Genomic DNA, 15,672 nt, shown 5'->3' with positions numbered 1-15,672 from the left:
TTCTTAGTATGGTCTATAGGTGCAAAACAAACAGCCTTTATATAAAATCTCCCTCTGAGCAAGAGTCTGTTTGGTCTGCCTTCTTAACTTTGATTTAGTTATTTAGAAGTTTTGACTAATTCTGCTATATTAGACAAGACAAGAACTTTAGAATGGGCTTTGGTCTCTAATATTTCAGATTAGAGAACTAAAGTAAATTTTAAGACTAAACACTGGGCACCAGATTTGCAGAATTCTGGATGTAGATATGGCTTCAGAAAGAACTGGCTTCAATAAATTACAGCTAGATAGGAGGAATAAGTTCAATTGCTCTATAGCACTGTAGGGTCACTATAGTTAATAATAACTTATTGTATAATATATTTTCTAATAGCTAAAAGAGAGGATTTTGAATATTCTCAACACAAAGAAATGATAAATGCTTAGGTGATAGATATTTTAATGACCCTGATTTGATCATTACACATTATATGCATGAATCCAAATATCACACTATACCCCATAAATGTGTAATAAGTATGTGCCAATTACAAAATAAAAAAAGGAATTAGCTTGAGATTAAATGTACATCTGACTAAAAGATTGCATGCTGTTTCTGTATGATTCTAAGCCCAAATGACTCTGTCAGCATTTTGATAAACCATTCACTTGTGACTTGCAATTTTAAGGTAAAGATTCTCCATGCAAACTGAACTAGTTGTAATAATGGCAGAAAAACATTGGCCTTGCTAATGGGGGGAGAAAAAAATGAAAGCAATATCCAGAGAAGCATCATCTTTCTGTATAAAAGATATCGTTTTTATCACGAAGAACAGAAATGGTAGAAATGTTGGGTCAGAATAATAATATTCAATCCAGTTGTCATCTTCGCTATGTATTTGCCTTCAAGAGTAAGCAAATGAATTTCTCAATATTTCATCTCAAGCTGATCTTAGGTTCTCAGTATTTCATCTCGAGCTGATTTTAGGTCATTACATTTGAGGCAAAATACTCTTGCAAGTAAGGCATTTATGATTTTTGAATGTAAATGGAGTAGAAACTTAGTTTTTAAAAATAGAGTGCACAATAGGCGAAAAGGAAAGATAAAATTATTTTATTGATTCAACTAAACTGAACAAGCAAGAGCCGAGACCCCGTCTCTACTAAAAAAAAAAAAAAAAAAAAAAAGTTAATTGGCCAACTGAAAATGAAAAAAAAAAAATAAAGGAATAAAAAAAAATTTTAATATAAAAAAAAAAACTAAACTGAACAAAATAGGAAGAGATACAAATCATTTGATTGTTTATAATTATGAAGAATTCCACAAAATAAACTTGAATTTAGGCATAAACTTATGCTTACAGATTACTATTTGAAAGCGTACAGGTTAGTATTTGAGAACATAAGCTTTAAGAACTAAAATTAAAGTTTTTTAGTTCTACAGATTAAATTTGCAGGTATGCTGTCTTGCTAGCACTGGAATAAGTTTGGTTCTGGAAAGTTATTATTTTACTGGATTATGTCAGAAGCAGGGCTGTGTTCTTGAGGAAGGAGAAGTTCCTTCTTGGGCTCATAAGAATGAAGCTCTCACTGTTCTGCCCTTCAGAGGCTGGGGCGGGCGGTGGTTGTTCAGGATGGGGACGGCATTCTCACCTTCGACATTCGACAGAACACTGCGGAACTGTGCCAGCTAGAAGGATGAAATATTTAAAAAATCAAGTTATTAAAGTTCTACAAAGTACTTTACTTCTAGTATTATTGATGCTCTGGTATTTAGAAAACTGAGGTTTCACCAGTGGGAAGGGAGGAAGCCCCGAATCATTCACATTCCTTTGAACTAGGCATTTTGCTTAAATTATTGATGGTTGACTGGGTTAGAATACCAACTTCCTCACTTCAACTGGGGTCCTTTGAACGAGCGACTTATCATCTTAGTGGCTCAGTTTCCATATAGTACCTTATTGATTGTGTTGTTGTGAAGATTAAATGGGTTAATGGCTGTAAAGTACTTGGAATGATGTGTGTATAGCATGTGCTCAATATATGACAGCAATAGGCTACAGTGCTTGTCTTGTAGGCGTGTTACTAGAATTAGCAGACAAATCACATGCAAGACACCTAATAAAAGTAGTTGCTCAATCAATGATAATTATTATCATCATTATTATAGACAGCAATTAATGAGACATTTTGTTGGATATTTAAAAGCTTAAACTCCAAAAAAAACGGTTTGCGAACTGTCAAGGTATGTTGGTTGAGAGTCACAATTTCCCAAAGTCCTGGGGAAACTTCCAGTCACAGTTTTTCTTTTGCTTCTGAAACCCTTAATAAGATGTTTGACAAAGCTGAATTTTAACTTTTTAAGGAGGAAAGAATGGTGGGAGTTCTGACTCTCTTATTTTTTTCTGCATAAAATAAGAATAGTATTATAATGCACATTTTGGATAATGCAATAGAACTATGCCAGAAATTAATCATTTTCAATTGGAGGGGAAAATAAACTTCTCACAAACCTAATTGAAATAATAATCTCCCCTACTGATGCTATTAATTGAAGTGATATTCCTGCTTTGCATTTCCAGTTTCCACTCATTCGCCTTTGATACTCTACCTGTTCTGAGCTCACACTGATGTGCTCCTTACAGACCATCCAGGTTATACTCTCATAAAGAGGAGGATGAGTCAGAGAGCCAGGGTAGGTCCAGTAATCCAGAGATGAAGGAAGAAGTATAGAGGGGTCAAAATTTGTGAACGGGGCTCGTTTGCCCTGGAAGAAAAAGAAAAGTATATACTATAGATCATGATATAAAATACTGCTATCAATACATGTGATATGAATGTTATATTATCTTGTTATATATTATCTAGAGATTTTAGCTAAAATTTAATTGATGTTTTTACTATTTGGTATTTCATGACTGGTTTGTGGATAAAATAAAAGCAACAGAAGAGAAAAGATGAAAAATGTGCTACACGTAAGTTTTGACCAAGAAATTTTCCTTCATTTTCATTTGGATGAAGAGAAGCAAAGCTTCAAAGAAATTTTTACAATCTATGTTCTTTAAAAGATACTTAATTTTCAGTATAAAGCATTTCTGGTTTCTTTAGCAATGATGCCAGATTCTGTTCTGATGGCAAGGATACTTACTGATATGTATATTGGTTACATTTAGTTTTATTCTTTTATGTTTATTCCCATTATCTTTTCTGATGGATTCTTATTGGTGTATAGAAAATGTACTGGTATTTGTATGGTAATCTTTTATGCAATCAACTTTACAAGACTTTTACATTGGTTCTGTTTTTAGCTGATTCTTTTGAATTTTTCAGATAGGTATCAATAATCATATCATCTGCACATAATGATAGTTTTGTCTTTGCTTTTCTAGTATCTATGCTAATATGTACTCCTATTTCTTCCATTATTTTATTGTATTGATTAGGTCCTTTATTATAACTTTCAATTGCGATGGTCACAGTGACACTTTGGTCTTGTTCATAATTACAATGGAAATGCTGCAAATGTTACACTATGAAGTTTGATGTTTGATCTAAGTTTTTAGATGAAATTCTTGATCAAATTCCAGTTTTCGGAGAGTTTTATTTTTTATCATCAGGAAAAGGCATTGAATTTTGTCAAATGCTTTTTAAGCATCTAAAAAGTTGATGATAAGGTTTTTCATCTTTAATTTGTTAATATAATGAATTATATCAAGAGATATTCTAATATTGAGCCACCCTTGTATTTCTGGGACAAACTCTACTATTTCAGAAACATTACTCTTTTAATATTCTGTGGAATTTGATTTGCAATAATTAATTTTAGAATTTTCTAGCTATATTCCTAAGAAAGATTGGCCTATTGTGTTTTTTGTTTTTGTTTTTTGCAGTTTTCTTACTCTGTTTTGGTATTAGATTTCATTAAGCTGATGGGATGTTTTCTGTCTGTTCCCTTTTATGGGCAGTTTAGTTAACATTATTGTTTCTAAAAGGTTGAGTAACATTTTCTCATAAAATGATCTGGGTCTAGGGTTTTCTTTTAATAGATACATTTTGACCATCTTTTCAATTTATTTTTAGGTTCTCAGTCTATTTAGATTTTCTAAATCCTTTTGAGTCAATTCTCTTACTCTGCATTTTCTTAGGAAACCATTCATTTTATCTAAATTTTCAAATGTAGTTTTATCTTTTAAAACTTTCTTCTATATCTTTAGTTATATCACAATTCTTACTTCTTTTATTTTTTTTGAGACAGAGTCTTGCTTTGTTGTCCAGGCTAGAGTGAGTGCCATGACGTCAGCCTAGCTCACAGCAACCTCAAACTCCTGGGCTCAAGCGATCCTTCTGCCTCAGCATCCCAGTAGCTGGGACTACAGGCATGTGCCACCATGCCTGGCTAATTTTCTCTATATATATCAGTTGGCCAATTAATTTCTTTTATTTATAGTAGAGACGGGGTCTCGCTCTTGCTCAGGCTGGTTTTGAACTCCTGACCTTGAGCAATCCACCCGCCTCAGCCTCCCAGAGAGCTAGGATTATAGGCGTGAGCCACCGCGCTCTGCCCACATTTCTTATTTCTAAAAATATTTCATATGCATACCCTTTTTCCCTTATCAAGCATGCCAAAAGTCTGCCTTTTTTTGTTGGTTTTTCTAAAGAATCAACTTTTCATTTCATTGATAAAATTTTACTTTGTACTTATTTATCATTTTTCTTATTTTATTATTTTCTGCTTTTATTGTCACACTATTTTCTTCTATTTTTCATATGTTGTTATTTTTTATATTTTTGAGTTGAATGCTTATTTTTATCTCTGTCATTCTCACTTGATAATACATGCATTTAAAGTTTAATCTTTTCTAGGATCAGCACAAATCGTTTTTATTTTATGTAAAAATATGACAGTCCTCCACACCATGCACAAGAATGACAAATCTCTGACTTACGGTTTCAATATTTTCTTTTAAAACAGTAATGTGAAGCTTGGATATATCAGAAAATCCATCTGTCTTTTAAGGTGACAGTGGGAACAATGGTTATCAAATATTGTATATTAATGGCATTTCAAAAGAATGTCATTAATTCTTGAATTTTTGTATTACTAAAAAAGGATGTTTTCCTTTAAGAAATGGAAAATAATTCACATTGCATTTGGATAAAGGTTTTCAATCAACTTTGTTTATTATTTCTTTTTTCTTTTTTCTTTTTTTTTTTATTTCTTCAAAGCATAGTATCAATCAAGTTTGAATGGCTGTTCAAAATGGCAACCCATTTTTCCACAGGCCATATCCTACTGAAATCAATAAGCAATAACTATGAAAAACAAAAAAAACAAAACAAATCCCTGCATCAAAGACTTTCTCAGAAGCAGGCAATATCTAAGTTGTACCTTGATTTTCACATTGGGAGCCTTTGCTCCAGTCTCCCTACTCCCCACTTCAAATATATAATGAAATCATTTCCATAGTGTAGTGAATTCTTTTTCTCTGATTTAAACTAACTGATTTATCTACTTACCTTAGTTTTAACTGCACTTAGGGCATCAAGTACTTTCTGCAGCTTTGGGTTGGCCTGATCAACCTGAAGATTTTAAAAAAAAATAAAGTATGAAATAACGATTATTATCAAACCCCGTTTAGCTAAGTTTTTAATTTTTTTAACTGATGTGAGCTAAGGTGTTTTCTCTCTGCTTTAGAAAAGGAAATTTTGCAAGGTGTTTATCTTTATGGGCCTTTGTACTCTATAAATTGTCCATTATGTACAACTACAGATAAAGTAACAAAAAGCTTGATTTAAATTTGAGCAAGACATTCAAAATAATACAAGGAAAAATCTAGAAATTTAGCAAAACTGTGATACAATATACAAACCTCTTACTTTTGGTCCATTCTATTAGTTATAATAAGTATAGGTTTTGGCATATTATAAGTGTTTGATAAAGGTTACCTAGAATTACTATAGTTCAAAAAGTTACTTAGTTACCCAAGCATAGTTAATGTAACTTTCTCATAGAACTTTTCAGGGATTCTTCTATGGAAGATTTGAGCAACATCTGCCATTTAAAAAATCAACTGAATTTTCTTTATGGGGAAAAAAATCCTTTTAACATTTCTTCCCTGATGGGATATTAAATTGATAATTTCCTGAATAGATGACAGAAAATTTAGAGAAGAGGGAATCTGGAAGAGCTGGACAATAAAAATTCTTTTTACCCCCATTAACATCTTCCTATTTCACCCTCACCTGAAATTTATTTCTATCTTAACAGGGAAAAGCAGAGAGAAAACCAAGTGACAGAGTACAAGGGAACTACTTGTTCACCTGCAGTCACTAGTAGGATGGGAATTTTCCAGAAAGAAAGGCTCAATAATCTGTTGCCTTATTTCATCCTAGTTTGAGGTCTGATTGGTAAGAAATAGTATAGGCAAAGGTGTGTAACTATCTGTAACTCACCTTCATCAAAACAGCAATAATTGCCAAACCATCAGCCTTTGACAGAGCTTCAGCAATGCTGGCGTACTTTGCAGCATTCCAGTGAACTATGTGAAGCTAAAAATGATTAAATAGTTAATTCATTATTTATACCAGTGTGAAGACAAAAGGCAAATGATAAGTATACAAGTTACTATATGAAGATGAATCTTAGCTTAGGTAGATAAAACTTATAAAAATCTTTATCCAGTGGATTGGAAGGGTTATATTCTCACTCTTGAAAAGGATTATCCATGTGTGGAGTAGAATAAGTAGATTTGCAAATTCTGGAACTAGTAAGAAGTCTTTTTTCCTACAGTATCATTAACTATTCAATATTACTCCTTTAAAAAAAATGCTTCTCTTTGGTATCAAAAGATCAGGAAAGCTGACTAGCTTTAGGAAAAAAATTGGAATAATTTTCTCTCACATAAGATCCTTCACAGTAGTAACTTCATGACCTTGGGAGTCATGGTCAAGGTCAGATTGTCTTGGGCACATCAGTGTCCTTTCCAGGCACCTCGCTAATCAGAATCTCCAGCCTAACTTTTCTCTGGAACTCCAGACTTGTACATCCAAGTATGTATGTATGTCTTCTTAATATCTTCTTGATATCTCTACATGGATGTCTAATGGACATCTCAAACTTAACATGGCTGGAATAGAACCCTAGATTTCCTCCTTGCCAAACCTGCTTGATTTTCCCTTCTTAGGAAAAGGTAGCACCATTCATCTAATTGCTTAGTCAAAAAGTATGACAGTTATCATTAATTTCTTACTTTCCCCACCTATTAGCATCCATGTCTTATAGATTATATCTCTTCACTTTTCACAAGTTTGAGTCTTCACACTAGCTGCTGATTTTCTCTGGAATCTTCTTCCCCATAGTCTTTGAACTGCAGGCTTATGCCTTGAATTAGGGCTGAGCTCAAACGCCACTCCTCAAATAATCTTTTTCTGTTCATCCAGTATAAAGGAATCACCATAAATCAAATCATTTTTTCCCATATTATTTATCTAATCTCTCTTCTTCCTTCTCTACTTCTTTGTTTCCTTTCTCTTTCCCTCCCTTCCTCCATCCCTCCCACTCTCCTTTTTTTCCTTCTTTTTTATTTTTTCTTTCCCTTATCAAATGCAAGATCTAATATCAAATACTTTTAAAAACATTATCTGGCATATTGTAAATGTTCAGTGAATATTTGTTGAATGAAAAAAAGAATTATTAAAATAATATATTAAGACATATCACTTCTTATTGTAATTTCCAGTCTAGATTCTGTACCTACTCTTAATTAATGATTCTTACAACTATATTCCCATGGTGCTTTGTGAATAGATATACTGCTATTTAGTAATATGTTTATTTAATCACAATCATTTATACCTATACTGCCCGGCTTGAGGAGTGCTTGCTTTCTGGAGTGCTGAGGAGTGCTTATCCACAGAAATGTAAGTAACATTACTGGGCACGTACAATGTGAAAGGTGCTGGTCTAAATGTTAGTTCATATGAATTTACTCATTTTAACCTCTCAACAACTGTATGAGATAGATACTAGTATCATATTATCTAGACTCTACAGATGAAAATATTGGGGTACAGAGTGATTTGTCCAAAGTTGTACAACTAGCAAGTGGCAGAGCTTTGATTCAAATCCTGGCAGTCAGCTGAGAAGCTTGCGTTCTTAACTACTAGGCTGTACTGCCTCTCCAACCTAGTGTATCACCCAACTAAGTTTATTGAGTTGAATGGAATCACATGTTGAACTTTGTAGCTAAGTATCTATCATCTCTGTCCTGGATTATTTTTATTTTTCTCCATTTAGATAAAAGGATCACTGATTTAGATTTCTTGGATACTACCAACTATCCTTCCACAAAGATAATGCTAATTTAGGCTCCTGGAGCATTTGATTTTAGTCTACCTTCAATTTTATGGAGTAGAAATAGGGAAAAACTGTTAAATAGATTTCCATAGCATTGAAAGGTATTAGCAATGCTTTATGACATAACATAAAGCAATATTTATATACAACCTCCAAATCCTCTATCAGAATAAAAGACACACATACTTTATAACCTAGCTCTACATCTTGTAAAAATCTATCTTATATAATTGCTTTCATTAGTTGTAACTACAGATGTATTCATTGAAGCATTATTTTTTTTTGTAAAAACACATACAACCCCAATAGAACAAAAATCAGAAGACATTGTGATCACTCATCAACAGGGTCCAGTTACATAAATTCTGATATATTCACCCAAATGAAATACTGTACTAATCATAGAAGAATGAGGTGGAAGCAAATATTCTGACTTGGAAAAATGATCATTATAAATTGGTAAGTGGGGTGGAAAAAAGCAAGTTGCAAAACTATGTATGTTATAAAATTCATTTTATGAAAGTAAAATTAAAAAGTCAACCTGTTTATCTGGGTGCATGTGTATTATATAATTCATACATTCAAAGTAAGGAGTAAAATTTCTCCCATTTCAATTTCCCAGAGTTTCTGTTCACCGTTTTTTGCATGTATCTGATTTCTCTATGGATATACAGACAATATTGTCTTGAAATAGATCACCAACTTCCATGTGAGGGCAGGTCAAGAAGCCACAAGGTGGTGGCCTGCAGCCAGGGACCTCAGACTCTCCTCTGGTGTATGCTGCTCTCTGTGACTATTGTTATGATTAAACTCGAGCTCTTAGTAGAGTTTTATTGAGTGTTTCAGCTTGGCCACATCCATGCTATTGGTGTGCCCAAACTTGAACATCTAAATAAAAAAGAAAAGGTATTATATTCCACTTGAGGTTGGAGCTATAAAGGAGAGCAGTACCACCCCTTGAAGCCAGCATGATGTCAAGATAATAATTTTTGAGGCTTTCTCAAGAAAGCGTGAATCTTGAACTCAGGAGTTTTGCTCAAAGTTCAGCTGCCTCTTTCCATATGAAAATTTTCCCTCTATTCCCAAACATGGAGAGTCTGTGTTTGATTTTAATGGAGCCTGGAGATTCCTTACAGAAATCAAAATGCTAATTTCTTTGACGTCAGTATGACGGTGTCATGATGTAAGGGCGCTACTGCACTTTATACTACTGCACAGTATAATCATCTTTCACTTACAAAATGACATTACCTCTCCAGCATATTTGATTCCATCCACTGTGTGCTCAGAACCACAGTCATTCGTACTGCCCCAGTGAAAATGGAACTGATAGAGCCGATAGTTTTCAATGAGAGGACCGCCTTTCAGCACTGGAAGAAAAGGGACCCCACTGTTAGCCTTAGGATTGTAAGTTCCTGCTTATCTCTGCATATAATATAAACCAGCACCAAATTGTGTTGAGTAGAAATGAAAACAAACGCTAGTGCCAAAACTTTCATTATGTTTTTTCCTCCACATCTATGATGATGGCATTCATATATATGGTATACCCCTGACTATGGTGTTGATGAGATATTCCATGAGTTATATGCAAATCCGAGCACATGAGCTGTAATATTACCTATTTCTGACTCCAAGAAAGCATATTCTAAGGTAAATGCATTGTATGATTACAGGACTTTCTTTGAATCTCCTTTAATTTGCAAGTTTATTCATTCATTCTTTCAACAAGACTGTATAGGCAGTATGCATCAAAATCTTTAGTAGTTTATTTTGACTAACAAATTACTCATCACCTATTTTGTAACCGGTGAAGACCCAACATTGTTTCTTGACAACTTTGTTAAAAATTCCTGGTCAGGGACTAAGAGAAAGTGCCAGTGGGGCAGTGGGGTCACTTTTAAAATTTTAACTCTGAATGGCCCTGTCATCTGGAGAGTTGACCCAATCATATGAGTAATTAAACACATATAATGCCAGATCGAATATAATATTAATTGTTAACATAGCTCCAATATGCCTCAAATTTAGGCTCAGAACCTCATAGAGAAGTGCTAAAACAAGTTTGGCTTTTTAAGTCAGTGGTAGAACTGTTTTTAGGAATGGCTATTTAATAAATTATTCAATAACCTTTAAGAAAAGCTGAGTATGCTGCAGGAATTGTGCCAGATTCTGGGATTTGAGGATAATTCAGTCACTTCCCTATATTTCTTTTCTACTATGCCCATCCAAGCTTATCCCAATTAGAAAATATTTGCATTTTTAGTTTTTTTGTTTGTTTGTTTGTTTTTAAGACAGGATCTTGCTCTTTTGCCTGGACTAGAGTGCATTGGCATCATCCTAGCTCACTACAACCTCAAACTCCTGGGCTCAAGTGATCCTCCAGCCTCAGCCTCCTGAGTAGCTTGGACTACAGGTACATATCACAATGCCTGGCTAATTTTTCTGTTTTTTTGTACAGGTCATGTCTTGTTCTTGCTCAGGCTGGTCATGAACTCCTGACCAAAAGAGATCCTCCCACCTCAGCCTCCCAAAGTGCTAGGATTACAGGCATGAGCCACTGCACCAGGCCTGCTTTTTCAGTTTTTATATTTATAGTAACTGGTTCAATGGACTTTTTTGGAAAAACACTGTTTATTTGGAGAGAGTGAAATGAACATTAAGATACTGGAATGGCCAGAAAAGATGGAATGGTGGCATTGAGAAGGACTGAAAAAAGACAGAGCTGGGAGTTCCCAAAATCATATTTACCACTTGGATATTTTCCAGAAGTCCAAGATGCCTCATCAGAATGTGGCAATGTTACATACACATACACAAAAGACTTAAGGTGGGCATTGTGTTTCTCAAGTCCCGTTGCTTTAATTTCCCCAGTAGCTGCTAAGAAAACAAATATCAGAAGGTTCTTTTGGCTCACCTGATCGATTATCACTGTCCTCAAAATTTACGTGGAAGGAATGTCCCACGTTGATAATTTCTTTGGCTGTGTCTGGATTGTAGGAGACACTGATGGGCTTCAGAGAGGCGTCGTATTTGGCTTCACTGGGTTTAATGTCAATAGGAGACTGGTTATTTCCATCAGCAATGGGATATAGCTTGCTCCAGTGTTCAGGACCTACCAGGACAAACATAAGCATAAAATTGAAACCTTACCAAATGCTTGATTCCGAGTTTTAGGAGTATAACTACCTGCTTAACTATTAGATTAGGGTTTATTTAGGTGCCTAAATGATACTGTTTAGATTAATGGAAATTCTGTGTTTGGGAATGTCCTTTTTCTACACCATATTCTAAAACAGTATATTTGTCAACACTAGTACTACAGATCTATGCTCATAGTCTATAGGATCAGAGTATAAATATTTTACTATTAGTAATATATTTCTAATATGAGTATACCTCATTTCATTCTGCTGAATTTTATTACAAATCCTGGATTTTTCTTTTCTTTTCTTTTTTTTTAACAAATAAAAGGTTTGTGGCAACCCTGTATTGAGCAAGTCTATTAGAGATATTTTTTCAATAGCACATGTTCACTTTGTGTCTCTGTATCACATTTTGGTAATTCTTACAATATTTCAAAAATTTTTTTACTGTTATTATATCTTTCATGGTGACCTTTGATGTTACTATCATGACTATTTTGGGGCACCACTAACTGTGCCCATATAAGATGGCAAAACTAATCAATAAGTTTTTTGTGTTTTCTGACTGCTTCACTGGCTGGCTGTTTTTTCTCCCTCACCTTGGGCCTCCCTATTCCCCAAGACACAACAATATTGAAATTAGGCCAATTAATAATCCTACAATGACCCATAAGTATTCAAGTGAAGGAAGAGTCACCCCTCTCTCACTTTATATCAAAAGCTAGAAATGATTAAGCTTAGTGAGGAAGGCATGCCACAAGCTGACACAGGCTAAAAATTAGGCCTCTTGCACCAGTTAGCCAAGTTCTGAATACAAAGGAAAGTTCTTGAAGGAAATTAAATGTGCTATTCCAGTGAACAGACACATGATAAGAAAGCAAAACAGCTTTATTGCTTGTATGGAGAAAGTTTTAGTGATCTGGACAGAAGGTTAAACAGCCATAACCTTCCTTTAAGCCAAAGCCTAATACACAGCAAGGTCCTAACTCTCTTCAATTCTATGAAGGCTGAGAGAGGTGAGAAAGCTGCAGAAGAAAAGTTTGAAGCTAGCAGAGATTGGTTCATGAGGGTTAAGGAAAGAGGCCATCTCCATGACATACAGTGTGAGGTGAAACAGAAGTGGTAATATAGAACCTGCAACAAGTTGTCCAGAAGATATAGATTAGATAACTGACTAAGGTGGCAACATTAAATGGATTTTCAGTGTAGATGAAATAGCCTTCTCTTGGAAGAAGATGCCACGTAGGACTTTGTTAGCTAGAGAGGAAAGGTCAATGACTGGCTTCAAAGCTTCAAAACTCAGGCTGACTCTCTTAATGGGGGCTAATGCATCTGGTGACTTTAAATTAAAGCCAATGCCCATTTATTATTCTGAAAATCCTAGGACCCTTAAAAATTATACTAAATCTCCTGTGCCTGTGCTCTATAAATGGAACTACAAAGCTTAGATGATACCACATCTGTTTACAGCAGGGTTTCCTGAATATTTTAAGCCCACCGTTGAGATCTATTCCTCACAAAAAAGATTCCTTTTAAAATATTACTACTCATTGACAATGCACCTGGTCACCCAAGAGTTCTGATGGAGATGCACAAGGAGATTAATGTTGTTTTCGTGCCTGTTAACACAACATCTATTCTGTAGCCCAGGGATCAAGGAGCAATTTCTCCTTTCAAGTCTTATTATGTAGGAAATATATTTTATAGCTGCTGTAGATATCGATTCTTCTGATAAATATGGACAAAATAAATTGAAAAATTTCTGGAAAGCATTCACCATTCTAGATGCCCATAAGAATATTGGTGGTTTATGAAAGGAAGTCAAATGATCAAATATTAAGAGGAGTTTGGAAGAAGTTGATTCCAGTTGTCATGGATGACTTTGAGAAGTCCAAGACTTCAGTGGAGGAAGCAATTGAAAGTGTGGTGGAAAGAGCAATAAAACCAGAATTAGAAGCAGAGCCTAAAGATGTGACTGAATTACTGAAATCTCATGATAACATTTTAAGGGGTGAGGAGTTGCTTCTCATGATTGAACAAAGGAAGTGGTTCCTTGAGATGGAATCTACTCTTGGTGGACGTTCTGTGAATATTGTTGAAATAACAACAAATGATTAAAAATATTATGTACATTTAGTTAATAAAGCAGCAACAGGGTTTGATAAGATTGACTCCAATTTTGAAAGAAGTTATACTGTGGGTAAAATGCTATCAAGCATTGCATACTACAGAGAATTCTTTCATGAAGAGAAAAGTCAATTGATGTGGTAAACTTCACTGTTGTCTTATTTTAAGAAATTGCTACAGCCACCCCATCTTGCAGCAACAACCACCATGATCAGTCAGCAGCCATCGACATTGAGGCAAGACCCTCTACCAGCAAAAAGATATGACTCATTGCAGGCCCAGATGCTTGTTAGATTTTTTAGCTACAAAGTATTTTTATTTTTTATTTTTTTTGAGACAGAGTCTTGCTTTGTTGCATGGGCTAGAGTGAGTGCCATGGCCTCAGCCTAGCTCACAGCAACCTCCAACTCCTGGGTTCAAGCGATCCTTCTGCCTCAGCCTCCTGAGTAGCTGGGACTACAAGCATGTGCCACTATGCCCGGCTAGTTTTTTCTATATATATTAGTTGGCCAATTAATTTCTTTCTATTTATAGTAGAGACGGATCTCGCTCTTGCTCAGGCTGGTTTCGAATTCCTGACCTCGAGCAATCCACCCGCCTCGGCCTCCCAGAGTGCTAGGATTACAGGCATGAACCAAGGCGCCTGGCCTACAAAATATTTTTTAATTAAGGTATGTACTTTTTTTAGACATAATGCTATTGCACACTTAATGGACTACAGTATAGCATAAACATAACTTTTATATACACTGAAAAACCCCAAAATTTGTGCCAATAGCTTTGAGTGATATTCACTTTATTATAGCAGTCTGGAACTGAATCCACAATATCTCCGAGGCATGCATGTATCTATTAGGTTATTAAGTATGAAATGTCTGATTTCCTTAAGTACTATGTCTGTCAGTTGATACCTCTGACATTTCACTCTGACACTTCTTGTTTTATTTTCATTGTGAAGGTACATCCTCAGTCTAGCAAATGCATAGGATGGCCTGTGATTATCTTTCCAATTTTTTTTAGAGCAATTTTTGTGAAACCATGAATAAGTAAAAAAATTGTGTTATTTTTGAATATGAGTTCCATTGTGGAACCAATGCAGTGTAGACAGCTCAAAATGTCAACAAAGTGGGAAAGATGTGACTAATGAACACATAGTAAGTTGATGGTTTGAGAAGTTCCAGGTAAAGAAGCTGTATAGATGGGTTCTGCATGAATTAAACGAGTGTCAGAAAAGAAACCGCCTCAAAGCTTGCCTTTCTTTGCTATCACGACATAAAGGTGAACCATTTCTACACCATATTGTTATGTGAATGAATTCTTTTTGATAATTATAAGTGTTTGACACAGTGGTCGGATAAAGACGAAGTGCCAAAACACAGTCCAAAATCGAATATTCATCAAAAAGGCTAATGGTGTCTGTTTGGTGGTTCAGCACTGGTATTATCCACTACAGCTTCATAGAAGCTGGTCAATCAATTATAGCAAATGTCTACTGCAGACAATTAGAGGAAATGATGGGGATGCCTGTGATTAAGCAGCCAAGATTTGTTATAGAGAGAGGAGAATCCTCTCACAACAGCACTTGACCACACGGCGCACAAATGATGCTGCTCAAACTATGGAGGCTGGACCTGGAAACTCTCTGTCACCCACCATATTCACCAGACCTTGCACCAACTGACTACCACTTCTTCCAGGCTTTGGACCACTTCTTACAAGGAAAAATATTCAATTTTCAACAAGCTGTGGAAAGCGCCTTTCATGATTTCATTGCCACTCACTGTCCAGTCTTCTTTGCTGCTGGCATAAGCAAGCTACCATTAAGATGGCAAAACTGTGTTTAGGTATGTACTTTGATCATACTGTTTCTTGTTTGAAATATAATAAACTACACTTTTGATTCAAAATAAGACATTTCATATTTAGCGACCTAAATATAAATCAAACACATTTTGCAGACAAGAATGGCCCATGGACAACTGTTAAGAATACATGCAAAGATATTATAATTATTCAAAGCCAGCAATTCAAACAATTAACCTATAATGGTATAGTTATTTTAAA

The 15,672-nt window shown here is 35.0% G+C and overlaps 1 protein-coding gene across 1 annotated transcript in view; it reads right to left on the bottom strand.

Annotated features, from left to right (window-relative positions):
- Positions 1-420: 420 nt before the first annotated feature.
- The window catches only part of CA1 (carbonic anhydrase 1), a 51,915-nt gene continuing 36,663 nt past the window's right edge, over positions 421-15,672 (bottom strand). Inside the window, exons 3-8 of the mRNA XM_020288909.2 lie at positions 11,253-11,450; positions 9,587-9,705; positions 6,433-6,528; positions 5,497-5,559; positions 2,591-2,746; positions 421-1,669 (exon numbers count right to left, since the gene is read on the bottom strand). Coding sequence (XP_020144498.2) covers positions 1,550-1,669; positions 2,591-2,746; positions 5,497-5,559; positions 6,433-6,528; positions 9,587-9,705; positions 11,253-11,450 — 752 coding nt within the window. The 3' untranslated portion in view covers positions 421-1,549. The remainder of the gene's footprint in view (positions 1,670-2,590; positions 2,747-5,496; positions 5,560-6,432; positions 6,529-9,586; positions 9,706-11,252; positions 11,451-15,672) is intronic.

Source organism: Microcebus murinus, chromosome 7 (assembly GCF_040939455.1).
Source record: "Microcebus murinus isolate Inina chromosome 7, M.murinus_Inina_mat1.0, whole genome shotgun sequence".
Lineage (NCBI taxonomy): Eukaryota > Metazoa > Chordata > Mammalia > Primates > Cheirogaleidae > Microcebus > Microcebus murinus.
Note: the sequence above shows the minus strand (reverse complement) of the source record. Positions and strands in the feature narration are given on the sequence as shown.